This window comes from Mesoplodon bidens (assembly GCF_964165515.1).
Source record: "Mesoplodon bidens genome assembly, chromosome: 6".
Classification (NCBI taxonomy): domain Eukaryota; kingdom Metazoa; phylum Chordata; class Mammalia; order Artiodactyla; family Ziphiidae; genus Mesoplodon; species Mesoplodon bidens.
This window is the reverse complement of record NC_138162.1, coordinates 22,649,485-22,677,195: the sequence shown is the minus strand read 5'-3', so window position 1 is coordinate 22,677,195 and position 27,711 is coordinate 22,649,485. Positions and strand designations below refer to the sequence as shown.

Below are 27,711 nucleotides of genomic sequence, written 5' to 3'. Positions count from 1 at the left end.
CTGGTATCCAGTAGGCACTCAGCCAACATCTGCTGAATGAATAGGCGGATGAAGCATTGAGCGTCTGCTGTGTGCCTGGCATCAAGGTAGACACACACCAGGTCTCCCAGGCACACCTGGGGGCTCCCCCACCTCGCCCTGCATTTATTCCCTTAGGAAGCTTCTTCACTCTTCCTTCCTTGGCCCCCAAAGATATCTCCCCTCCCCTCTCCCAGGTCCCTCCCCACAAAGCTTCCTCTCAGCCAGGTCTGTGGGCAGGTCACAGAAAACATGGATGAAAGTGTCAGTTGAATTTAAGAAAGAAGAGGACTCCACTGGCACAGCAAACTTCAGGGCTGATTTTCTCACCCATGGGGAAACTGAGGCCTGGACTGGGGAAGACCCTTGCTCCAGTGAGTTTGTGGTAGAGACGGGACCTCACTGGGGCTCCTGCCTCTGGTCCAGCCTTGACAGTTGTGAGAACTGGCCTGAGGGGTGTCCTGATTCAGCCCCCTCCACAGAACAAGTGCCTCATCAAACTTGCTGAGTACCTGTGGCAGGTGCCCAACCACCTGCTAGTCCGCCCACACCAGCCGGCCCCTCTTAGCGGTCAGCTGTTGGAGGTTAACCTTCTTAGAGGCCGGCCTTCTTAGGGGGCCGGATTCAGAGGGCTGGGGGACTAGACACAGTGTGCCTCTGAGGATGCTGGGAAACTCTTTAGCGTGGGTCAGTGCTTCTCAAACTTTACTGCACACAAACCACCTAGGGATCATTTTCCAGAGCAGATTTGGTTCAGTAAAACTAGACTGGGGCCCAGGACGCTGCAGTTCTAACAAACTCCGCACTGATGCTGCTACACTCTGAGTAGCAAGTGCCTGTCCACTACTTCTCACACTCACTGCACGTGGAATCACCTCAGAAGTTCAGACCAATACTGATACCTGGCCCCACCCCAGAGATTCTGATTTAACTAGTTTGGGGTGTGGCCTGGCCATCTGGATTTCCTAAAGCTCCCCAGATGATTCTAACAGGTAGCAAGGTTTGAGAACCCGGGCCTGGATCACTGTACATTACTCCTGCCCTCTGGCGCATCTCTGCTCAGGGAGAGCCCTACAACTTAAAGAGCAAGGGATTCGTTGACACGGTGAGGAAGGCTGAGGAGCTGGGAGGCTACCTCCACTCCATCAGCCTCGGGAGAGGGCACCCCAAGGATTGAATGGTGGGCACAGCTGCTGATGGACAGGGGTGCCGACACCCTGAGCCCAGCAGTGGGGAGGGATGGAGAGCCCCGGAGCCCTTCCAGGCAGAGGAGTGACCAGGAGAGCTGAAGCAGCTGGATGGCCCCGCAGAGCCCCATCTTTGGCTCCGTCCTTGACCCTGACTCTGATAGAGAAATAACCCCCTTCCCCTCTTCAACCCAGCCTGCCTCTCTCCCTGTATCTGTGCGCTGGTCCCCAGCCACCCAGGACCTGAGTAATTGTGTGTGCTGCCCCCTCCCGCGGACTGCGAGCTCTCTTGGTGGGCAGGGACCGTGTCTGATTCATCTCTGCCTCCGGGTCATGTCCCTCTTTTGCTCACTCAGACCCGGACCCTTGGCTTTGGGGGCGGGAAAGGTGTGCGGAATTGAGTGCGATCCTCGGGGTGCACTGTGCCTCCGGGCCGCCCTGCTGCAAGTTCCCGGCACACAGCAAAGCCTGCACATCGTGGTAGTAATTGTGGAGGTAAATCTTGGCTGATCTACTCGCAAACACTTGGTGAGGCATTCCATAAATCTGTCAGCAGCAACATTAAAATTTGATGGCAGGCGTTGCGGGTCGGCACTGGCACTGCGACTTCCCAGCAAGGTATGACACCGTCACCTCCCTCTCATTAGTCAGCGGCAGGACGCTCAGGCCTCCGTGCGGAGCCAGGCCCAGCCCCGGGGGGAGGCGATTCTTCAGAGGAGGACCCCTGGCTGCTCTGAGGGACAGGCCAAGGTCTCGGCCACAGGAAAGTAACTCAGCTTTGGGCTGATGTGAGCTGAGAGAAGGCATCCCAGGAGGCTCCGGGAATGTGCCGGGAGGTGAGAGGGCCTCTGAGTTGCAGGGGGCTGGGGCCATTTTTTGAGTCTGGGAGCTGGTAACAGGGGCTGGGGACTTGTTCAGCTTTATAGGCGGCCTGGTGGAAATTGTCTATTTGCCCACAAAAAGACCTCAAAGAACCCTTTCAAAGGGCATGGGGTTGGACTCATCGTTTAAGCAAGCAGAGGGGCGATTGAACAGGAGTCTGGGAGAAAAAGTGTTCCTTAGTGCAGAGAGATTGGAAACCAATCTTGTCTACTTCCCACCTGCCATGGTTCACTTGGGGAAACTGAGGCTAAGTGAACCTCCAAGGCATATATCCAAGGTCGCACAGTGGTAGAGGCAGGACAAGATTGGGACCCTGACTCCTAGTTCAAGGCTTCCCCTACAGTCAGGAATTTGGAGCACTTGTTGAAATATGAGAAAATCATCTGGAAATACAATTTTCATTAAAAACAAGTCCCAGTGCATCCATTTTTTCAACTGTCACACAGAGCACGTGTTATGTTGCAAGACCTGGGTTAAGCATCAAATAGCCCCTCACGTCTGTAGAGCACGTTTTGATTCACAGAAGACTGTGAAATGCGTTTAGTCCTGTGAATGCTGCAGTGCCACACTGCAAATGACCTCAGGTTCAGAGAAGTAAAGTGACTTCTCCAAGGCCACTCAGCTGAGTGGCCGAGGGGTTTTGACAGGGACTGACCGGCTGCAAGCCCATGGTCTTCCCCTGAGCCTCAGTCATCAACACAGATTGGCAGCCACGGCTGCTCTCACTATCTGTGCAGAATATCAGTGCCCACCTTTTTACCATAATTTACAAAAGTCATAATGTGGTTCAGAGCTGTCCAAGAGTTTCAGGGTTTATCGGTCAATGTGCCTCATCGGCAGTTGCCTTGAGGGAGCTGAAAGAGATAAGAGTCAGGCCTCTGTGGCTCGTTCCACACCAGGACACATTGTGTCCTTCGGAACTGCCTCCTCGCCCCCAGGCTCCCTTCCATGGGAACAGTGGCAGTGCACTTTGATCTTCAGAATGCAGCCGGGGCTGGTGGGAGGTGCATAGGAACAGATTTCAGTAACCCACTAAATGATGCTGCTTCAATGTCCTTCAAAGCCCAGATCACAGTCACTTCTTAACAAGAAGCCTTCCTGGATACCCCAGCCGGAATAAATGATAACTTCTGCTCTGCTTCTAAGTCCTCCTCACCACTTGCTGGTGCCTAAATGCCTAGTTCTGGATCTAAGGAAGCCTCTTAGATGCAGGGTGTGCCCTGAATATGGGGCCTGTGCACCATCCCGAGTTGGGGGAAGGGGGCCTAGCAGAGAGCTCTGAATAGAGCTACTGTGAATGCTGAATTGAATGGATAAACAGAAATCTTGTGAATTTATTATACATCCATCACAAGTGTGTGAGCTGGATTTTCTCTGGAATGCAATTCAGTGTTATTCCCACAGAATTCTGTAGAACCTGGAGTCTGGAAGTTTAGGCTTGGAATGGGGGCTTTTGGCCACCTCCTGCTCACTCAAAGAAAGTCTTCGGGTTTCCAGACCCAGCATCTTCTGATGGCCAAATGAGTACTCAGGAAAAAACCTGCCCAGTTTTCCAACCCAGCTTCGGCCCCTTGGAATGCAGTCTGGTCCTGGTTTCTGAGCTGTAACTATCAGTGGTTTTTGCTCTTTTGTTTTTTTTAAACTTCTTTGTTCTTTTGGAGTGAGCCAACCTTGGTGCTGTCATTATGTGGCAGTGAGGCCAAGAGAGGCCTGATGGGGGTCCTGGCCCTTCAGGATGGCACCCATCCAGTGTCCCTTTCCACCTGCAGGACCTGCCCCCTGGCCCCTGGAGCAGACACAGCCCACCTCTCTTTTCGCTGTGTTTTGTTGCCTTTGTCTGTCTTTCTGTCTCATGCTTCATGCCTCTGTCAAAGAGCAAGGACCAGTGTTTCACTAATGCTTTGTAGCATAATTTCACGATCTGTTTCTGTCTGACGTTGAAAGCACCTGGCTCAAGGAACAGCTGTCGGACACACGCAGTGCTCACTCAGCCAGCATTTGTACTATGGGTGGAGCCAGGCACTGGGGGCCAGCCGGGGCCACTGGGATCTGTCAGTCACACATGATCAGTCCTGGCTCCTGCCCTCAAGGAGGAGCCACAGACTCACCAACAGGGGAAGCAAGATAGGGTCACAGCCACCCTGAGTCTGGGCAGGAAGTGCTCTGGGCCATAGCCAGGGTTGGGGGCTCACGGGAAAGTGAGGACGATCAATCCAGAAAGGCCTCCTGGAGGAGGTGGTATTTGAGCTGGGTTTCGACAAGGTGGGGGATTGGACATGAGGAGGGAGAGGAAGGTGGCATTTCAGATGAAGAGCAATGGGGCAGTGGGAGATATGGCTGGGAAGCTCATTGGGACAGACCCTGCAGGGCCTTGAATGTCACTATGAGGCTTCTGGGCATTACCTTGCAGGCTTGGTCCTCACACATGTGTTGCCTGTGGGCACTCCCAGGTAAGGGCACACTAGAAACCAGGAACTCCCCAGTTCCGCACACATACTCACAAATCAGATGTTATCTGGTACCCTAGTGAGACATTACGTTGTCTTGTGCATTGTTTGCTTAAATGAGATCACTGAGACAGAATTTTGGAATAATACCACACCAAGAGAACAGATTAAAATTGAACCAGAAGTGCTCAGTGTGAGTCATAGCATAGCCATGGGTCTCACACTGAAATACCTACAGGGGCCAGGCACGTCACAGAAAGAGGGGAAATCAGCATCGGGAACAAGACAATTGTATATTGCTTGTTCTGTAGCTGATGACACACTTGCCCCTTTAAAACACTAGGCAGCCAGGGAAGAAATGCACAGTGTGGGGAATAAACAAACAAACAAAAACCAAACAACACTGAGCAGACTAGCAATATGCTTCTGTTGGCCCCGCGTGACTCGGGGGCCCCAATCTTGCCTCTGATGGGTGGCCAGCAGGTGGGGTCTGTGCACATCCTGTGGTCTGTGTTGGAGGTGCTGTTATGTGACTGTGGCCTTGTTTCCCCTAAGCTCCCTGAAGGGTCCCTGCATTCGGGGCTTTGCAGTTGCAGACAACAGGAAGTGGGCTGAAGGCACAACAGCCTTCTCTCTACTGGGGACTAAGTCAAGGCTCAGAATGGTCGCTCCACTGCCTCATGGTGGAAGAGCCGGGACTCAACCCCGGTCTTCAGCTCCGCCTCGCTGTGCCCCTGCCAGCACCACCATCTAACTGCAAAGCCCACGGCTCTCCAGAGAAGCAGAAATGAGACATTCTGCATTCTCCCCCTCACTCTCACCCTCTCCCTTGGTTTTTCTCCTCTCTCTGTTTTTCTGAAGGGCTTCATGGCTGGCCTAGCTGGTGGGAGAAGAGGTTTTTCCCAGGAACAGATCGATGCTCTGTGTGCTGGGCTGTCCGGGCTGACAGGGCTGACCTTTACTGAGTTTGCTTGGGTTTTCCTTTCTCCGTTGGGAGCCCAGGAAGGTCTTGCTCTGGAGAGAAGACAGTTGAGAAACCTTGGCCTTCAAGGGGACCAGATGGGGGGTGGGTTCAGGGAAGATAGGAAAGAGGGGATCTGAGCCATGAAAGCCCTTTGAGGTCAGTTATTTCAATCTCTCCCGTACATACCGCCTTTACAGATGAGAAAACTGAGTCTTGGTGAGAAGAAAAGACTTGATCAAGGTCACTCAGAGAGGCTTGATGGAGCTCCAGAATCCTGCATGTGTGTGCATGTGCATATGGATATCTGTGAATATGGGTGTTACATATGTTGTATGTACACACGTATATGTGTATGTATATATCCAGTGTATATATACATGTATATTATAATAATGTATGTGGTATATTATATAATGTGATTATATAAATAATATGTAATATATTTGAAAGGCTGGCTGTGCCTGTGTTGGGTACTCTGGTCAGGATCACTCTGGCCATAGACAGTGTTGTATATGCCCAGGTACCCGCTGACCCCTGAGCCATGGCGCATCATGCAGTTCTACAAAACCACAGGGAAGGACTGCAGAAGTCTCATGGTCCTTTTCAAATCATTCCTTCTTCCTCCTCTTCCTCTGCAGAGATTTTCTCTCAAAGCCCAGTTTGAATCCTTCAGAAATAGAACTTGGCTGCGAAGTCACTTTGAAAGACTTTCTTTATGTTAATTACAGCTGGCCAAGGTCTTGAGCAGAGGTGGGAGCCCACCATCTGCAGATGGGGTCGGCCCCCAGCGCGCTCTGCAAATCCCCATCATCTGGCAGGTGTCGTTTTGGGTTAATTAAGAGCTACACTGAGTCCTTTACCTGTCACTTCTGAGAATTTTAGTGAGAGTGAGAATTTTTGACTTTCTTGCCATCTCTGAGCTTTTAGCAAACAGAAAACTGAAAATATCTCTGATTCTGATGATTTTCCTGGCCCTGGAATCTCCAGGACAGCTGCATTCAGTGCCTTTTCTTGTGGCCCCCTTTAAACTTTTAATTTCAATCACTCCTTTCTAGTTACCTAGTTATTGTTTTTTACAATAGTTATTGGTTTTTTTACAGCCAGCTCTTCTATGTTTGAAAGATGGTGCTGTTTGGGGAAAATCCACCATTTACCCTAAATTTCTTAAGCCTCTGCTTTCTTTTTGAGCCTTTGAGGAGAGAACATCTATTCCTCAGCTTGATTCTGTTTAGTAGCTTTGGAAGGGCTTTCCACTTGCCACGCCCTGGCACATCCCATTGGTGAGGTTAACCCTAACCCTAGCCCCGCCCTGTTGCCTTCTGATGACGTGTTTCCGGTCCAGTGATGTGCTGCCAGTTGCATCACTTCCGTCTGATGCAATCTTAATTTCCGGTTGCACCAGCCACCATTCCGCACCCCCACCCCCAACCCCACTACCGCCGTGACCATGAATGAATGAACCAGATAAGAGGGAAACATCAAAAGACGAAAATAATACACACACACTTATATTTGGTTCAGGAATTACACAGTTTATAGAGGGATCAGGGTTACAGGTTCTTAGTAAGGTATCCTGACCCAATAAAGCGAGGAAAATAACTGTATTCTCCCTTTTCATTACGAGTAAACTCTGCTCAATCAGTTGGGGTGTAATTATTTGTGAATTGGATCTCTGGATTCCAGCGTTTGCTGGATTCTGATTTTCCCTCCCAATCAATTTCCACTGTTACCTGACCAGTGGAATACTGACTAATAAAAGACTTAATAGGCGTTTCAGTGAAGGCCGCAGGAGGTTCTGCAGGGACTGGAGTATTTTTCTGCAGAATCATCGGAGGTGGATGTTTGCACCCAAAGCCTCCCATGTTAGGATGAGGCTGAAAATTGCCATCAGTGTCAGGAATTTTCGCCCAAATAGGGCCCTGGAGATAGATGTCTTTATCCATACATACCTGACCAGGCTGTACACCCATATATAAGGGCACTTGCTTTTGTGGTTTATTGCTGGGGTTGTTTTGACTCAATGGAATTTTTCTGCCAGAAGTAGCTACATAGATATTTGTTGTTTCAGTCTCATCTTCTTCGGTGAAATGTGGGTAGGTGCTTTGTTGGTGGTCTGCATTATCAAGGTGTTATTTACACCACCTTCCCTGCATTGTTCCAGTTGCTCATGCCATTTGGTCGGGGCCTTCAAAAGCTCTTTGTGGGCTTCCCTGGTGGCACAGTGGGTGAGAGTCCACCTGCCGATGCAGGGGACACGGGTTCGTGCCCCGGTCCGGGAAGATCCCACATGCCGTGGAGGGGCTGGGCCCATGAGCCATGGCTGCTGTGTCTACGCATTCGGAGCCTGCGTGTCCGGAGCCTGTGTTCCGCAACGGGAGAGGCCACAACAGTGAGAGGCCTGCGTACCGCAAAAAAAAAAAAAAAAAAGTTCTTTGCATTTGCCAACCAATTCTCCACTGCTTGGTCCTCTGCAGACATGTTAGGTTGATTGTTTTCTTTATTGGTTGAGAACCTCTGCATGCATTGCCATGGGCCCGGCTCATAGTTGGTGTATTTTTGCCCATAGTTACTCTTCTTAATTTTTGTGGTTTGAATTGTGCCATCTGCTGAAGTTTGGTAGAACCCATATAGGTACTGATCGACAAGGGGGTTGGAGAGATGAGTCACTCTTTGATTATGCACAAGGCAAGAGTGAAAAGGGAGGTCTTCAAAGGCATATTGAAAACTGAAATTATTGCCAGTGCGAAGCATCTGACTGGAAAAGTATTCTAGGCGATAAAAAGCTGAACGTGGAGTAGGGGTTGTGTTCCCTTTGCTCTTCATATGCACAGTGCAGTACCAGTACTGAGGCAACATAAAAACATCACCGGGAAAAGTGGGCAAGCACCCCTCGGTGGCATTTACAGTCACATATGGCAGCTGGTCTGTGTCATCTGCAAAACTCTGGATGGTTGACGTTAGGTTATTGGCAGTTGTCTTTGTGCCTGCTGCCTCCATGACCTCCTTAACTTGTGTGCTGAAAATTTTGATTCTACAAACCTTTGGTCGGATGCCCCAGTAGTTGTTGATGAGCCGCTGACAGTCTCGGGGACTCCAGTGGCACTGGAATCTGTTGAAGTCGAGGTAGGCCCAAGGGTGCTGTAACCCAAGTAGGCGGACATGTCGGAGGCATGGCCTTTAATCTGCTTGTAGAGATTGTCGCCGTAGGAGGGGAGCACCCAAGTTCTGGTGGAACGAGTGGTGACGAGATTCCCTTGCCATTGAGAATCACATGCCAATTTCCTGAGGACTCTCCAATGCCTCTGTTGCCGTCGCCTGAGTCTGAAACTTCTGTGTCTCGCGTAGCCATCTCCAAATTACTGCTTCCTGCGCTTCTCGCGGTAGCCACTCCAGAGGATCCGTGGGGGGCCAAAGGGGTACGTTCTCCTCCTCGTCCTCCCGCGGGGAGACTGGGCTCTCCAGGGCTGGTGTCTGCGACCTTGGGACATTTAGCGGCTGCGGTGGGGGCGGGGGGGGCGTGTCTGTGAGGCCCATAGGTGTCGGCACTTCTTGGCCTGGAAGACACCTCGGGCAAGGTTTCCACCAAAGGAGGTATCTCCTGGGAGAGTCTATCAGCTCTTGGTCTGCTGAATTAAAAGTGAGATCAGGGTTCTTTCCCTCCTCGATTATTTTGTCATAGGTCATGGACCCGCATGGCTGCATCCACCTTGTTGACCCGAGGGCCCTTAGCAAGGCCGTTAAAAGGGCCAAGGTACTTATAGGCAGGGAGGACAAGACCCATTGCAGAGTGTTTAGGTCGTCCTTCAGATCCAGACAAAGCTGGAAGCCACGGCTGCTGCTGGTTTGGTTTAGGGACAGCGTGTCCGGGTTTTGAGTTGCACCAAGTAGCCGCTGCCTGCTCGTACCACTCTTCAGAGGCACCTAGAAAGCCAGCCATATCTATGTTTTACTCATTTATTGTTCCAAGTCACCATCACCAGGCAAATCAAACTCAGTGGGGTCGAAAGGATGACATTCATAACAGTCAAAACTGTGATGAGCCACGCGCGTGTGATATTCCCGCGTATGCTTATTAGATTGATCCAAAGCCACCGGCTTTGCCAACCCCTTATGTTCCTCGCACAACAGGACGGCTCTATCATGGCTAAACTTGTGCTCTGGACACCTCACCTTTATTTCAGCCAGACCAGTGGTGTCAAGAGTGCACACTGTGAACAGGTCGAGAGACTCCTCTTGTGTGTTTTCCCTTGCCTCCTGGGGGGCCCTATATCCCCGTGTCAGCTGCTGATTCACCAGATGCGGCAGGGGACGAGGGAGGAGCTGGGGGAACTTGGGCACTTTCCAGCTGACATGGGGAGCTTTGCGCTGCTCACCAAGGCAATGGAAATCCCCTCGCTACCGAAACTACAACTGGTCTATTCATAGCGGTCTCAGGTAAGTGGGGTTTGTTAGTGCCTGTAGGAACCTCGAACACCGGTTCAACTGGTATAGCATTGTCATGGCCCCACTGGAAAAATTCTCTTATCTCCCATTTACTTATTTCCCCAAATCATGCCTGAGTTTTACTGTGAACCTAAAAAGGAACATTCTTTCCTCCAAAGGTTCCTTATGTTCCAAGGTGGTGCTGTCCCCATCAACCACAGTACACTTATATATATTACTGGTAATAAGTACAGGCGTTGGTTCAATTTGCACAGAACCTTTACATTTTTGATCAACCTGGCACGGCCAACCCACCCAAAATGGCTTTAGCAGACTCTACAATTTTACTAGTCGTCTTTCCTACCTCCCACCAAATCACCATCTTATCTACCCAGTCATTGAAAGGAAAGTTCTCATTAGTCCAGTTAACACAGCCACAAAATGGCACAGCATGGGCAGTAGCCTCCATGATGCTTGTCTTGCTGGTGGTCGCAGGTCTGTAGAACCAGATGGCATTGCACTTGTTGAACTCCCACCGGGCCCAGCGAACTAGGATGTTCGCTGCCAAGACGGGGTCGTACCGATTCACCTGGAAAAGTTGGAACACCTTGTTCCTTGTGATGTCCCCGACTGGAAGCTTGCCTAGCAGGTAGTCTTCGGCCGACTTCGTCAGGAGCATTTCGGCTCGCGCGTTCTCCAGTGCTGCTCTGTTGAGCTCGGTTGAAAGCTGCTGCGAAGGGATTCTTTGTCTTCCAGCAGCCATTGTCTCTCAGAAGTTATTCCGTTTTCGACTAGCCAGTCCACAACCTCGCTGTATTTGTGAGTGGTCCTGTTAAGAATAACAGGTACCTTGTTACTAGGGCCACAGGGCTCTGGCTACAGATCTTTCTTCCACTGAGCGATCAAAGCTAGGAGGCGCTCCATATGGAGAGTGGCTGGAGAAACGGCTGGAATGTTAGTCCATGCCCAGTGAGCCTCCGGATGCTGCTTAGTGAGGAGATAAAAAACAGTGTAGCTGGCATCAACAGATTCAGTCAGCCCGCCTTGTTTTGTTTTAGTCACAGTTACCCAGTCCTCGATGTTCGGGGTTATACCCTCCAAGACGTCACGCTTGATCACTTCCTTAATGTGCTTGATATGGCGGCCAAGCACAAGGGACTTAACTGTCCCCTGCTCTAACAGACAATGCAGATGAAAGTACTCACTGCCCTCTTCTAGTTAACAGAAGGAAGGATGTCAGTGCTAATCTTAGAGCTCTGTGTTCATGGGGAATGACTTGGTCAGATCCCCAGATAACTGGGTTCTCATGGTCAAAAGACCCCCTTCTCCGGCAAAAGAGAACTTTCCTTCTCTGGGGTGAAGATAATGTTCTATATCTTCATAGAGGTTTCGGCTACACAGGTGTATATGTTTGTCAAAACGCAGCAATAGTACATTTAAGATCTGTGCATTTCATTATGTGTACACTTTACGTCAAAAGAAAAAACTTTTAAACAAATAATGAATTTCAGTTAATGATACGCAGGCTGAAATACTTAGGGGAAAATGTATTGATGTTTCCAATTTACTTGGAAATACATAAAAGATAAGATGAATGAAAGGCTGGAGGGAGAGATAGATGATAAGCAAGTATAAGAAAATATTGATGGCGGAGTTAGGTAGTGGGTACACAGGTGTTCACTGTAAAATTATTTCAGCTTTGCTGTGTGTTTGAAAATTCTCAGACATACCAGAGGTGGGGAGGGTGGTGAGGGGAGGACTTTCTCTCCCACCCCGGCCCAGCCCAGCCCAGTGATGTCTTCCTTGGGATGGTGGAAGCCCGGGGACTTGGGAATAGGCCGGTGTTCTGGTCCTGCCCTGGCCCTGCCTGGTGTGTGACTTGGGGGAGGGGAGGTTGAAGGAACTTATCTCTCAAGCTTGTCCAGTCCAAATAATCTGGGACTATGAGTCCCAGCAGAGGTTGGCGAGGTTTAATGTAAGGTAAGTTTGTGGTGGGGGGAACGGGCCTATCTTACTTCCCATTAATTCTGGGAAGAAGTGAGTTGCTTGGAGTTGGGTAGGAATGAGGGGAGTGATTGCTAGTCCCTCGGATACCTAGTGAGAAGCCAAGTCCCTCGGCCCCGAGCCCCTGAGTTCTCTGCTGTAAAATCTTGGATGGGGTTATCATGAGATGGAGTGCCACGCCCTCTAGATGCTTCCTCACTGCACTCAGATGGGGTGTTGGAGGGGGGACGGTTAACTTTCGCATGCTCACGCCTGTGGCTCAGGCTTCCTGACATCACGGAATTCGTGGGCCCTGTGATCCACACTGTTCTTGGACCACAGTCTTTCACCTCAACCCCACTGGCTGCCCAAACGTGGCACGCAGCTGCTTCCTTCAATTTCCACGTAGGGAGAAAACACCAGCCCAGTCGTATTGGCATTTGAGTGTGTAGCAGGCTTTACGTCCCAATGTGGGTGACTTAAAATGGGAATTAGACGCCCACTTCTTGAATGCTCTTCGCTCCCCCACCCCACGGGGCACAGACGTCTCCTTTTGTCTCCCGCTTTCTCCTTCTGGATAGCAGAACTTCCCTCAGTTCAGGTCGTTCAGTCCTCCACACACCGCACGTGAGCTGTCACTGTCCCCACCCCTGAACCCAGCTCTGGGCCTCCTTTTGCATATCCAAGAACTCAGCAATAAAAATAAAGCTCTAAAATTCCTTTTAGGGACTGATTCAGTCTTCCCTCACTCCCCAGCTTCCCCAGTCTCCTTGGCACAGGAGAAGTTAGTTTTGTTCTTCCAATAATATTATCTCGTTTACCTGTCACCAATCCTATGATGTAGGTGTTTTATTAGGCCCATATTCAAGATGACAAGACTCTGCCCAGAGAGGTTCCATTACTTTCCCAAGGCCACACAGCCAGTAAGTGGCAGGCTGACTACAGACCATGGGGGCAGGCTCCCTCTCAGCACTGCCACGGGAAGCCCACACCCACCCTGTGGGCAGGCTCCTCCCTGCCCCCTCCCCACTTTCTGGTGGCCCAGCACAGTGTGGGGGCCTAGCTCACGGTGCCAGTTCCAGGCCTGGTCGCAGAAGGTCCAGTCTTGCTTTCTCCTCAGGACTGCTCGCTCCTGGGGGGCTGAAGATAGAGAAGATCATGACCCATGTTTCGTTGTTGAGAGTTCTTGGGGCTTCTGTCGGAGCACCTCCAGACACGGTCTCTGAGGAGGGTCCATGTGCTGTGTGCTTCCCAGTTGGAGGTCTCACTGCCTACTGGGCATGAGCAGCTGGGCATGAGCTGGCACCGCAGTCAGGCCTCACAGAAGCTTTTCTTTTAATGCATAAAGAAAAGGTTTCCCAGTTTAAAGGGTTGGCATTTTTGAAAGATGCCCAAAGCACGGATCAGTTAGTGGAATGAGGCAAGGGTCCCGTGGTGCTGGGCAATCATAAGAGAAGCGTCTATTGTGCAAGCTCTGTCTTGGGCCATCTGGCCTCACCTCTGGGTGACCCAACAATGAGCCAGAAGTGTGGCTTTCGTGCGATGCCTGAGAATCTCATTCCTGTGCTGGAGGAGCATCGCTTCGTGCCTGTGGTTGTTGCAGCTGTGTTGTCCCTCGGGCTCCCATTCCCTCTCGCTTGGATTGTGACCACAGCCTCCCAGCTGGTCTCCCTGACCATGGGCTCACCTCCTGCAGCCCGTCCTCCAGGTCCTGGTCCTCCTGAGTCTGAAGGCTTCCCGGGTCCCAGCCCTGAAGGGAGAAATGCATAAGGTTTCTGCTCCACCCCACTCTGCTCCGTGGCTTGCCTCTGCTGGGGCCTCATGGAGACCTGGCTGTGCGGGGGTCACACTCTGTCCATCCCACCCCAGACCTTTGCTTGTGCCCGGAATGCCCTGTCTGCCTCTGCATATCAAACTCCTACCCATCTTGGCTCACATGCTCCCCTCCACCCAGAAGGCATCCCCAGTGCTTTCCCCAGACCTTGTCTTGGCTGGACCAGGCTCTCTTTTCTAAGCTGCAGTCCTAAGATTTGAAGGAAAGAAGGTGAATGTGCCTCAGGTGTCGTGATGGTGGCGAATTCAAGCAGGGGAGATGCAGGAGATTGGAGCCTCCAGACCCAAAGAAACTCATCATGAGGTGGGGCCCACAGAGCCTCAAGGAGAGGCCTCCCTCCCTGCTGGGAGCTCTGTGGCCCCTGAGAAGTGAAATTCAGGCTCAGCAGATAGGAAGGGCCTTTAGACATCACTTGGTCTGATCTGCCCCTTTACAAATGGAAGACAGAGGCCCAGGGTGGGAAGGCAGTGTCACAGTGTCACATGGGCAGAGGGCCCTGGGCTGGGAGACAGGAGGCTGGACTTGGAGTTGCCTCCTGGCCTGGGCAAGTCCCCCCCACCTTCCTGAGCCTCCATTTCCTCATATATAAAATGCAGACAGTTGCATCCGTCTCGTGAGCTTCACAGGACTGTCAGGAGGGTTAAATGAGATTCTAGATGCCAAGGAGGCCTTGGTGACCGATGTCAGGTCATTGTCATGTGGCTGACATTTGCTGAGCAGTCACTGCGTGCCAGACACTGTGTATCATTCATTCAGTCGTTACAGTGACCACGTGCAGTGGGATCTATTAATTGTCCTGACTCTACTGAGGAGGAAACAGGCGCAGAGAGGTTGAGTAACCTGCTGGTGGTCACAGAGCTAGGAAGAGGCAGACGCAGGATTTGGACCCAGGCAGTCTGGCTCCAGAGCCCTTGCTCTGAAGGGTTCAGTGGCAGCATGTGGGCTTGAATCTGGGTGGTTTCCTGCTTCCCAGCCATCTTTGTGGCCGAGCTAGTCTGGGTCCAGAGACGGGCAGCTTTCTTGGCAATTGAGGACCTGGTCTCCCCACATCTCATGGGTGAGGACTCCCTAAACCCAGCCAGCTGCCTGTGTGGCACTTCAGATAATGACACCATCCCAGAGTCCCCAGCATGTGGCTGGACCAGCCCTGAGGTCAGCCTCATGCCCCAGAGACCGTCAAGCTCCCCTTACCCAGAGGGCACACTCTCACAGGGCATCTCATAGGACAGGGGCCCCGCCGAAGGTACCACCATGCCAGTGCTCTAAACACACCAGGCAGGGTGGGTCCCTGGGGGTTCATTTCTTCCACCAGGAGCAGGATGGCGTGGTGGATGGAACCTGGGCAATGGCTCGGATAAACCGGTTTGAATTCGGGCACACAGCAGGTGCACAATACACCCCTGGCTATCGGTACTAATAATGGTAGTCGTGAGAGCCGTCATCTGTGAAAGAACGGGAGGAGTTCCCATTCTTTCATTCATTTAACAAATAGTTTTCAGGGCCTGCTAGACATTGAGATAGAGGCATGAACTCCCTGCCCCCATGGAGCTTACATCCTAGTGGAGGAAGCAGAATTAACAAGAAAGATAAGCACAATAAGTTAGATATGTGAGATTGTGACCAGTTCTATGGAGAAAAGTTAAGCAGGGAAAGTGGAAGGAGTTTCCATTGGAAATGCGATGGTTTGGTGGTGACATTGGAGCAAAGCCTGGAAGGAGGTGAGGGAGAGAGCCATGTGGACAAGAGCGTCGTGTTACAGGTAGAGGCAGCGAGCTACCGGTGGTTCATGGAGCACCGACTGTCTGCTGTGGACGGGGTGTTACACTGGGGGTGGGTGGCACGTGGGTGCTGAGAAGAATCAGACACTGACCTGCAGACAGACGCTCCCATGTCACAGGAGACTCCTGTGCAGGTCAGGGCGAATCTGGCGCTGTGGGGCACAGTGGGAGACAGGGTGCGCCCCAGGAGGGGCAGAGAGGGGCTTCCCAGAGGAAGAGGTATTTGAGTGGGATTCTAGAAAGGCAGGCAGGTGGCGACAGGGTCGAGGATGGTGGGCAACACTGACAGGTACATCCTCTCGAGGAGTTGGAGCTGTTTATGGCCCTTTGCCAATTTGGGGACAGACTTGGGGGGAGGGTGCGGGATGGACAACAAGGATACGATTGATTAATTAACTCCAGCTGAACAGGCCCGAGACTTGCACTTTTGAGGGCTGGAGATCAAGGAGGCTTCCTGGAAGAGGTGGCCTTGGAGCCGGGCCTGGCAGACAGGCGCGATGCTGCTAGATGGAGATTCAGAGACGGCCTTTACTGGTGTAGTCCGATGCCCCGGGCCAGGCGCAGTGCTGTCAGGAAGCGCCTCTGATGGGGCAGCTCCGTGGGTGTGCAGAGCCCTGGGGAGAGGGTGGCTGTCGCCCTTCTCCAGGCGGCTTGTGGCTCTACCCACCCACCCGACCCCCCAGGAGGAGGAGGAGGTGCCGTGGCGCCGATGGAAATGCAGACGCCGGGCTGCTGCGGCCCAGCACTGTCACCATGCTCTCCCTTGCACGCTGGAACCTGACACCCTGACCACTGAGGCATAAAAAACAGAGAATTGGAAGGCTCAGCCTGTCAGGCTGGGAGTGGCCCCCAGAGAGGCCAGAGGAGGAGCGCGTGTGTGCGCGCGTGCGTGTGTGTGTGTGTGTGTGTGCACGCGCATGCCCTGCCTGCAGTTGCCTGTGGAAGTGGGGAGGAGGCTGGCTGGGCCCAGGGGCTGGGAGTGGCTGGCCCTCGAGCCTGCTTTATTGTTCCTGCTGCACCTGGTGGAGCCCTGGGGCCCCTACACTTGGGCCGAGGCCCCCAGAGAAAAAGCAGTGCTCCAGGTCCTGACTTCTGGCTGGCTGTCCTTCTAGAGGCTCCTGCCCTTCGGCCCTTTGGCATCCCTAACAAGAATCCATGGAAGCATGGATGGTGCCAAGGGTGGTCTCATGGGGCTGTGTGACTCCTGTCACCACTGCCAGGGTGGGGCCCACATGCTCTGTAACCCGTAGCCTAAAAAGCCACTCAACAGCCAGCTACCTATACAACTGCTGCCAGGCACTGGGGCTCCCACACCCCAGGAGCTGCAGCCACAGGGAGGAGACAGGAGGGACCTGTCCTGCTACAGAGCCAGGGCAGCAAGGTTTGAGGGCAGGGATATTTGAGCTCCTCTCCTGACACTGGCTAGTGGTAAAGAGGCTCTCCTGTGGCTGGAAGTGAGGGCACAAGGAAGTGCCAGACGCAAGCACCATGGCTCCACGAACAGCTGGGCAAGAGCGAACCATCCTCAATTACCACTCTGCCCGCCCACACCCACTGCTCTCTCCACCTGGCGCAGCTTGCAGCTCTTGGTCCTTTCCCCATGCCCAGAAGGCCCCACCCAGTCGCTCTTCTGTGCTCCCCCAGCCATTCAGCTTGTCCCTTCATCTCAGCAAAGTGCCGGGGGCCTGAGTTTATGTCTCATCTTCCCCATTGGACTGAGGCCTGGGGAGCAGTTACCTCTGGATTCATAGCACAGAGGTCTAGACTAGAGTTGGGGTCATCTTTGGCTTCCCAGTCCAGAGCCACTCAGGAAACACATGGGAAGTGGCACTGCATCCATACTGGGGTCCTGGAGTGGCCTCTGTCAGTGCTGAGAACCAAGTCCCAAGCCCCAGACTGCTTGGTTCTCAGCAGTTGTATAGGTAGCTGGCTGTTGAGTGGCTTTTTAGGCTACTGCTGAGAACCAAGCAGTCTGGGCCTTTGGACTTAGGTTGGGTGAATCCAGGCTGTTTTGTGAGAGACCCTGGGCATCAGTCTTCCCATCTGTAAAATGGGCCAATAACCCCAGGGAACACCTGGCACATGGTAATCCAGTGGTACACATGTGAGAGGTTGGTATTCAATCCCACTAATAAGAAAAAGGTTATAGGGGAAAATGTAGACAATGCCAATGACAGCTGTCCATTTGATAAGGGGGTGGACCGGACTCACCTTTATTGGTTACACAAAGTACCCACGGTTTATGAAAGAGACAAATGCCATTGGCATTCTCCGAACCTGACTTGACATTTGGTTCCTGTTTCTCTCTCCACCCACCACATGCAGGGAGTGAGTTTTCCGGGAGCCCCTACAGCCACCCTCAATATCCCTCGTACAACGACTCCTGGAGGTTCCCCAACCCAGGGCTGCTCGGTGAGTACTGGCGGAGGCCCTGCGGGGCCCCTGGGCCATCAACTGCCCCATTGGGCCCCCTCACTGGGCCAGGGTCCCTCAATATCCTCAGGTCCGGTCACTGAGGTGGGGTGGGTAGCTCTCCCCAGATACTTGGAACGTGGGAGTTGTGATGGGGCTTCAGGACAGTAAACACCACTCCAGCCCTGCTTGTGCCCTCAGCCCTCCCCCAGATGTTTTAGTGGATAAGGGAAAATGGCACAGAAGGGGAACAGAATTTAAAAGGCCATTGAGGGAGAAAGAGAAAGGTAGGAAAAGTGCCTGCCCAAGAGTAACATATTTCTTAAGAATCATTGAATATTTTGGTGAGAAATCTCTAAATAAGAGCAGCCAGGAGACCAACTTGGATTGATTGGTAGTGGTTATCTGTCTTGGTAAGGACTCTGAGGCATAGATATTGATTAGTGATGTCTGCCATGGACACCACTAGAGCCAGCTCCATTAGAAATGGGTTGCCCTGTGGCTGAAGGCCTGCCAAGCCATGCCATTCCGAGCTCAGCTGGTGCCCAGGCTCTGCCCAGGCCTCAGACTGCAGATGGTCCATGGCTGGGGCCAGCCTGATCTGTGTACATCATCAGAGATATTTGGGCCACCCCAAAGACCAAGCAGGGCTAACTCAGCCCTCAAAAGGCCAAGGAGAGCCCTTTGTTTTGTTGCAATGAACTTACATGAGACCAGCTGGTGAGTGCCAGCTGGAGCTGAAGATTCTGGAGCATGAAGCAGGGGCTCAGGGCTCACGGATGTCACACACCCTGGGGGCAGAGCCAGTGAATCAGCCTGTAGGCAGCAACACCGATCTCTCCCCAGCAGTCAGCTGAGGAATTTCCACTAAGGTCAGGCATGGAAGGGCCTCTGAGACCATCCAGGTTTATCTGTACAGCTTAATAAGGCCTGCTTAATTAAGAACCTGTTACTTCCCTGGATCCTGAATTATTTCAGGACTGAGAAACATAGACTTTATCAAAAAAGCAAGAACCTGGTGTCTTCAAACTCAAGTTGCTAGGCATGGGTCTGCGAAGGAGGCCATGAAGTCACAGCCTTGGCCCCTTCCCCAACCTGCTTTGGTGATTAGGACAGACAATGACGTAGACACCATCCCTTCCTGGCTGCAATCCTTCCATGAGTTTGAGCCTTGGGCCACCCAAAGCATTTTGGTGTAGCTTGCAAAACTTCAGGTGAAATAAGGAACAATGCCAACTAGCACTCCAGGCCCTGTGCCTGAATATTTCGTTTTATAGCAGACTGGGTTCTTGCCATCTGTGGCCTCCTGGAGGGGCTGAACCTGTGGACTGATTGCTCAGACTTCTTTTTTGGTTTTGGTAAAAATTACTTCTAAGTATGAGGTAAGGTCTCCACTTACTTAATGCTTTTCCTTAAACAACCCCCCTGAGAGGCCCTGGGTTCTGAGTTGGCCCAGTTGTCAGTTTCAGGAGGCAAACGCTGACCCGGAACCAGAGTCTTTCGGCAGGGGTTGGGGTGGAGGGATGGGTCAGGAGGCCTGAGCCTGGGAGCCGCTCCCTGCAAATTGGCCTCATACAGAGCCCTGGTCGCAGCACTGCTGTGAGACCCACAGGGGATGTGGCACAGAGGAGGCCTGGGCCAGGCTGCAGGAGGGGTTCCTTGTGATGGGGATATGACCCCAAGGAGGCCATGTTGACCTAGGGCCTCCACATATGGCCGTGTACTGCCCAAGGGGACAAGTGGGGGCTGAAATCGAGCCCATCCATGGCACAAAGCCCCAAGCCCTGGCACAGGAGTATGGCTGCTTTTTCTAATTTTTATGAGGTATCTGATAGGCTTATTTGCCTGGGAGTTCAAGAATCAGAGAAGTGAGAAGGGAGCTGCTCAGGCAAGCATAGCAAAGGGACGGAGTAGGAGGTAGGGCCACAGGTGGGGGACCTTGAATGCCACACTGAGAAGTCTGCACCTGATTGTGTGGGCAGCTAGGACCCCAAGGGGATGTCAAGGGGAAGGTGGGACTAGACCACATCCGAGGCCTTTGCTGCTCAAGCTGGAGTGAAATCCAGTTCATATCCCCAATTATATGCGTGGACTGTGTGTCTGGTGTGGAAAAGTTGTGGACAATGTCCCAGGGAGCTCACAGGCTGGGGGTGAGAGAGCCTCAGGTAAGTGTATCTGTGCTGGGATGTGCTCAGTGACTTGAGGCGGGCCAGAACCAGTGTGGAGAAGAGGAAAAAGAATCAAAACTCTGTTCATCTAAATGAGCACTTGCTAATTATGCAGGCACTGGGCAAAACCCCTCATGTGGGTTACCTCATTTTATCCTTTCAACAGTCCTAGGGGGCACAAGGTATCAATATTACTTTTACAGATGAAGAGAGTGAGGCTCAGAAAGGTTAATTAACTTACTTGAGGTCACACAGCATGCAGGGAGCAGAATGAGAATTCAAACTCCCATCACCCTGACTCTAGAGCCTGTATTCATAATCAGTGTGTGATGTGGTACTCTTACTCTTCCTGACCAATTCAGTCTGAACAGTACTACAGCCAGGAAAAGAGGCTCATCTCTCCATCGTAACAAGCCTGGGAGTCCCAAATACTCAGACCTTGTATGCCACGAGAACAGCGCTGATCTATTTTTGAAAGCCAGGTTATTTTATTTATCTGTCAGGCTTTCAGTTGCAAACAACAGATTCCACTCTGGCTGGTTTAAGCAGAAAGTGAATTTATTAAGGAATATTGGGGACTCCCAGAATCTCCAGGAGGACCAAAGAGACAGGCATGGGACACACAGCCAGGAACACCACCAGGGCTGCTCTAGCATATACACCTCCACTGTTGGTACCTGCAAGCAGCCCGCTCTGTGCTACTGCTTCAGCTGGGGTGCTTGAGAGCTCTGCCCTGCCTCTGTACCCACCTCCAGCAGGTAGAGTCTGTCAGCCCACTTCCTCAAGCTGCTCCCCTCCCAACTGAGGTCAAACTCAAGAGATTCTAGTTGGCAGGGCCCAGGTGACGCCCTGTGCCCTAGCAGCAAAGGCAACTGGGAGAATGAGTTCTGACTTCTAACTCAAAGAGGCAGGCCTCATACCACAGAAAACTCTGCAAACGCAAGAAAAGTTTCAACAATGTTGGGCTGTTACAAACATAAGAAATGGCCCCTGCCCTGCCCAAGTCTGTAACCTAGGGAATCACGGTCAGGTCATCAACCAATCTGGGCCTCAGTGGCCTCAGGTGTAAAATGAGGATAGTGGCCACTGGCAGCTTCATTCAAGCGGGAGCTGAACACGATGCTCTCTTGAGGCCCGGAATGCAGTGATCCCACTTTCCTGAAGATGAGTGAGATGCCAGGCTTGCTCTGCCAGTCTTGCAAATAAGTTCCAGGCCCGCTCCCATCTACCAGCCTGCCCTTTCCCTAGTGTCTTCAGGGCTTTAGCTGAAAGAATCCCACTGGGCTGGAGAAGTAGAGTATTTCTGCTACTTGGGGAGGGTGCCTCTGTGCTCTGCTAGATCAGTGGGAGCTGTGGAAACAGGTGGGACCCTCACACACCCCGCCCACACCTGGATGAGCAATGCCACCTAAGGAAGCTGCAGGAGAGCCTCCCTTCCCGCTGAGCTTCCTCCCCAGGAGCTGCCTGCCGTCTGCCCACGCCCGGCCCAGCCAGGGCGGCCGGGATCCAGCATCCCATTGGGCCCCCGGGCAGCGGGGCGGCGGGCTGGCGGCAGGAAGAAAGGCTGCTGCGGTCAATTAGGATTAGAACCAGAGCGCCTGTGGCCACTGTAAAGGGATTAGAGAGCGAGTAGGAGCCCGGAATGACTGTGTCAAGAAGTAAATTGATGATAATGTGAATTAGAGAGGAAAAATGACAGAAGAAAGGACAAGCTTATTCTAGATGGAGGTCTAATGGGCACCAGGAAGACAGAGCGCTTTGTGAGGTGATGTTTTCATTTCTCATGGTAAATGCAAGTGTTTTTGATTTTTGCCATGGGGCCCTCGCACTGGGGTCGCTGGACAGCCTGGCCGAGAGATTAGGCTTTGAGAGGGAAGCGAGTCGGAGCCCAGGGTGAGAGCTGGCCCCTGGGAAACTCTGAGGCCCGAGCTAGGATTTCCTGTCCCTCAATTGCAGGGGCAGCCCCTGTGGTTTTCCTGCTCCTGTGCCATGCCCGGGCCCACGGGGCTGGCGCGTGCGCGCACACACACACCTGGGCCCTGAAGGCAGGATGCAGGGCTGGCACTGCAGATACTCTGTGGGCGACTGGCCCCCTCCCTCAGGAGAGACAGCAGAGGAGGCTGCCAGGTGTCCGAGTCAGGGCTCCAACCAGGGAGGTGACAGAAGGCAGCAGAAAATTCCATCTCTGGGAATACTTCAGCGTGGCACTGGTGTCCGTACCTTCCGGAACAGCACAGCAAGGCACTGCCTGCTCCCCCATCGTCACTGCTGCTTGAGCCATTACTGCCTTCCTGGGGGCTGGGTTTGGAGGGGCGGTGGCACATGCTAATCCTGCCCTCTTGATTACCTCCTAGCAGCGTGACCTTGGGCAAGCTACTTATTCTCTCTGTGCATCAGTTTCCTCATCTGCTAAATGGGGGCAATACTAGTGCCTACCTGATAGAATTGTTGTGGAAATTAAAAGTTAAAGCACATAAAGGGCTTAGAAAAGTGTCCATTTCCAGAGCACCTTCACATCCTTACCTCGTGGTGCCCTCGTATAGCCCCACTGTGACCCCCCTTTTAGAGATGAGAAAACTGAGGCTCAGGGGAGTGAAGCCACTTGTCCAAGTTCACTCAGCCAGGAGTGATAGAGCCTGACTGGCAATCTTCAGGCCTTGGTGCCCAGTTATGGCATCTGGGAGGATTGCCAAGATTGGTTTGGATTTGGGTGAGATTTCAGAATAAGTATGAGTCACCTCCCTTGGGGAATTAAGAAGCTTACTATTCCTGCCCCAGCAGACATGTGGTCTACAGTGGCTGACAGGACCCCAGCTGCTATCCACTTGGATAAACACAGCCCTCTGACATAGCTGTACAGGCTGTGAACTGTGTCACGGCAGAAGGAGTCCTGAACTAGGGGCCGACAACCAGAATTCCACGCCAGGCTCTGGCCCTGAGAGGCTCTGTGGCTTTGGGCACATGAGTGGTCTGTTGAGCCTCAGTTCTACTACCCCCAGCCCCACCTGTAAAAGGAAGAGACGGACTAGTGTCTCTAACTTCTGTGGTTCTGAGAATCTGCTCATCCCCTTGAGTCCCCCAGACCCTTTTGTCCCTGGAGAGGAGTTTGAACACAGAGCAGGGCTCCTGCAGGCCTCATCCAAAGCATGCAGTTAAAGAGAGCAGCCCTGAGACAGTGGGAAGAACCCAGCATTGGTACAAAATGCCCCACACTGGCTCTGTCTGGAGGTCACAGGAAGCAGGGCTGCCCCCTGCCCTTCGCCCACGTACTCACATATCCAAATCTTCATGTCCTCCAAGTTCAACCCACCCTGCTTCCTCCAGGAAGCCTGACCCTGCCAGAATCATCTTGCATTCCCAGAGCTCTTCTCTCAGAGCTCTGATCCCCTTCCTGACTCTGAACATTGGCCTGCATTTGTTCATTATTGCCCAGTGCTGCATGCAATAGGGTTGGAAAATAAATGAATGAATGGGCAGGGTCTTTACTATTGTTGGTTCACTCAGTGCTGTTGCTCGTTTTCTCAGCAAACCTAGCCAAGCACGTGCCATGTGCCAGGCTGGGGGCTGGCGACGGACACCGAGCAGAGCAGAACCCAGCCCCTGCCTGTGTGAGGCTGTCTGTGCAGGCGAGGGGGAAGAAGCACAGAAAGAGATGATCAGAGCCCGTGGTCCAGCCTGCAGCACGGCGTGGGCTCAGGACAGGGGGCATCCCAGAGGAGGAGACAGGGGCTCTCTGACTTGAAGGAGGAGGCACTATTCAGCAGACAGGAAAGGGGGTGAAGGTGCAGCCAACGTGTTCCGGGCAGGAGGCAGAGCGTGGAAAAGGCGTGGAGGCGTGCGAGTTGGATAAATGGGCTAGCTCCACCTGCCCCGTAGGATTAAATCAGACAGCGTGTGTAAAGGACATGGCAGGGTGGGGCAGGAAGTGCTCAGCCTGTGGTAGCTGCCATTAGGCCTCTGGTATATTTGAGGTGGCTGCAGAGTGTGATTTTGCAGTAGCGGGGTGCCTGGGAGTGAGCCGGAGGGGTGGTGGTCCTAGAGGGAAATCCAGAGGTCGGCAGGGCTAGGTCACAAAGCTTCCACAGGCCAGACTACGAAGTGATGACTTTTCATCATCTTGCTCAGAAACTGGCAAACTTTTTCTGTAAAGGGCCTGATAGTACATATTTTAGGCTTTGCAGGCCGTGTGGTCGCTATTGTAGTACTCAGCTCTGCAGTAGCAGCATGAAAGCAGTCACAGGTGATATAGAAAACGAACGGGCGAGGTTGGGTCCCAGTCAAACATTAATTACTGAAACAGGCAGCGGCGCGGGGGCAGGAGGGGGAGGGTGCGGGGCGGGTGGATTTGGCCCTGGTCTGCCCACCCCAGCTCTAGCTGGTGAGGAGGCCCTGAAACCTGTGACCAGGCAGCGGCCCTGATCAGGGACTGAGATCTTGGTGAGAGAGGACAGTGGCCTGGGCTGGGGAAGGGGGAGGAAGGGACAGAGGCAGGGGACACTGGTGGAAAGGGGACCCCCGGTGCGGAGCTGGGGGCACGAGGTCTCCCTCCAACCTCCGTGGCCTCTTCTGTCTCTTCCAGGCTCCCCGTACTATTACAGCGCCGCTGCCCGAGGAGCTGCCCCGCCCGCAGCTGCCACGGCCTACGACCGTCACTGACCCCAGGAGCCAGGCAGGCGCCAAGCACTTATGACACATATCACTGAAGGCCATAGCCTCCCAGCCCCCTCCGAACACAGCCAGAGGGGCCCAATGAGACCGTCCCCCAGCAACCCCCCACTCGCCTGAAACTCCCTCCCCCTTTTCCTGCCAGGGACTCTGGGCTTCTATGGTAGGGGCTGTTGGACTTCTAGACACCCGTCCATTTCTAAGAGTCAGTTGATGAGCTTCTCCCGATGTGACTGGGTCTCCACAAACCAACAGACTGTTCTGCAGACAACTGCAGGTCCCAGCCCAGCCTGCCAGCCCCCTAGCTGTCTGACCACCCACCCGTCTTCCTCCCCCAGGCCTGGGAAGGAGAGTTTTTGCTTTTGTTGTTTCAACAGCACCCGTGTAAATACCTTACTGCTTTTTTGTGGGCCCGAGGGTCCAACTGAGCAGACCGCCCAGCCATTATGCATCCAGCACTCCCGCCGTGTCACAGGATGAGTTAGACCTGTGCACAGAGCATCCCCTCTGCTCTGGGTGCCCCCTGAAGGTGTGTTTGGAGATGCCCTTGAGACTAAGGATACCCACCCCCAGGCCCCAGCTCCCTGTTCATTGCTACTTCTTTAATATCTGGACTAAGAGTCTCATTGGGTTGGCTTTGCTCTAAGCAACCCCCACCCCAAGACCCCCCCCTGGCTTCCTGCCCCCATTTCCCGGGGCCCAGTGCAGTACGAGCAGCTCTTTTCCCTATCAAAGGACTCAAACAGAACTGTCTAGGAGATTCCTCAGCTACTGCTTTAAAGTAAGATGTCGTTCAAGGTACTGATTGCATCGTGGACTCGGAATGTTAGGGCTGGACGGGACCCAGGAGATGATGGTCCAAGGCGGGCCTGAGGCTCTCCAGACCCCCAGCCCCTGGAACCACTGAACTGAACTGGGATGTGTTTTCTGAGGTGTGCCCAGGCTCAAATCACATTGGACACCTACCATGGACACTTCTCCCACCCTCCAGGATGCCAGTGAGTGGATTCTGGGCAAGCCTGTCCCTGCCACATAGACAATTAACAAAAAGGACTTTGCCTGGACCAAGGACCACAAACACCTACAGCAGTCAGCCAGAACTTCCTGACCAGCCCCTCCCCGGCCTCATGGAGCCTAGTATGCAGCTAGGAACAGAGGTGCTCTGGTGGGGACGGGTGCCTGACTTGAATAGTGGGTATCTACCTGTTGACGCAAGGGGCTGTGATGGTCAGGGCCATGGCCAAGGGCCTCGGGAGCCTGGAGTGGGAGCTGGGATAACTCACTGTGGGCTGGAGTGGTCAGAAAAAGCCACCTGGGAGGATCTGGGGGACAAAGGAAAGCTTCCTGGAGAGGAACAGGACAGGCAGTGAGGAACTGGTGTGTGAACTGGGAATGGTTTTGAAATGGAGGTACCAGGGCCACCATCTCTTTGCCTGGGGCCTCAACTCCTTGCACAGTATCTCTTGCCAGCTCAGAACAGACAGGTAGAGGCTCCATCCAAACATGGAGTGAATTACCACAATGACAGTGGACTTTGCCCTCTCCTGTGACAGTGTGCCTGATGTCTGCATGTCACCAAGCTGGCAGACAGCTGGGGCAGAGAGAGCCCACACTTGAGTTTATCGGGCCTAAGAGGTCTTGTCCTGGCTGCATCTCTCTGCCTGCCTTGCTGTGCGTCCTCAGGCAAGACCGTTCACCTCTCTGAGCCTCAGCTGCCTTGGTGGAGCAGGGTCCCCTGCAGGACTACCCGACAGCTCTCTCCTTCCCTTCCTCTCTCCTGGGGCTCTGAGGCTGTGACACGGGCCTCTGGGCAAGCCCTCCACGTCCGAGTAGGCATAGTGGGGCACCAGAGTCCTGCTAATGTTCGGACCAAGTGAAAAACAAAGAGCACCTAGGGGGATGAAACTCAGCTTTGAGGAAGACCTAAGTCAGCTCCCCTTAGGGGAAACTGAGGCCCAGCTTGGGGAAGCCCAGGACCGTGCAGGGAGACAGAGCGGACCTCCTCTTGCCACCATCAAGTATCCCCCTGCCCCACAATGCCCCTACAAGGTGGTGGGATAGAAGAAGAACCCGAGGCTTAGCAAGGTGGAGTCCCCAGGCAGTGACTGGTGGAGGTGAGGCTGGGACTCGGCCCCCGACCCCTGGCATGTAGCGATGCTCTCATCCCTGGGGCGGGAAGTCGACAGTGAGGGCAGCAGGAGATGGTTCTGGGCCACGTCCTGGAGCTGCTAGAACTGCCGAGGAAGCCCAGTCACTCAGGGCAGCAGTGGAGCCAGTGAGCTCACTGCAGGCACACCCACCGCCCTGGAACCTGCTGTGCCAAGAAAGGAGGCAGCTGGGGCCAGAGCTCGTCTCCAGGAGCCCAGATGAACCAGCTCCAGCCTCCACCTGCCGGGCAAGGTAGGAGCAGATATGTTACCTGGAACCTCCCACCTTCCCTCCCTTCCAGAGAAAGTGGTGGAGTCTGGGGTCTGCAGCATCGGCCTCTTGGCCTCTGGCACCCACATCCTTGGATCCTGATGCTCCTATGGTCTCAGGCTGTTGGGAGGAGGTCAGCCTTCCCTGAACCGGCTACCTAAGGCGCACACTGTCCTTCCTCGGCAAAGCCCACCTGGCCCCAAGTGCACCACTCTCCCCATCCTGTTCCTCCTCCTGACCTGTGATGAGCTCCCTCCATGCCTTTTCTCTCTCCCCTGAGGCTCTGCAGGTCCTCAGATTGCATTTATATTGATTACTACCACTTAATTCCTGGGCTGCCAGGCAGAAGCACAAGTGCACACGGACGCACGTGCATGTTGCCACACATGTACCTGCTCTCACCAGTTGAGTTCCCCACGCTGCCCAAGGAGCTTCCTGCGAGCTTGGAGAGGAAGGTTCCAAAGGACACAAGCTGTTGAGTAGATGCCAGAGAATTCTGAAGGAAAACACAAGGCCAGGGCTTTCACCAGCAT

At 53.2% G+C, this 27,711-nt stretch overlaps 1 protein-coding gene across 8 annotated transcripts in view; it reads left to right on the top strand.

The window, feature by feature from the left end:
* Nucleotides 1–24,751, top strand: part of PAX5 (paired box 5) — a gene marked incomplete at both ends in the record, with an annotated part of 186,138 nt that extends 161,387 nt beyond the window's left edge. For 5 of the 8 annotated variants that reach the window (XM_081236166.1, XM_081236163.1, XM_081236161.1 and 2 more), the window contains 2 exons: nt 17,841–17,927; nt 24,675–24,751. In XM_081236166.1, the coding sequence (XP_081092292.1) occupies nt 17,841–17,927; nt 24,675–24,751 (164 nt within the window). The remainder of the gene's footprint in view (nt 1–17,840; nt 17,928–24,674) is intronic. The other 3 variants (XM_081236165.1, XM_081236164.1, XM_081236162.1) reach the window with 1 other exon arrangement.
* Nucleotides 24,752–27,711: the final 2,960 nt, after the last annotated feature.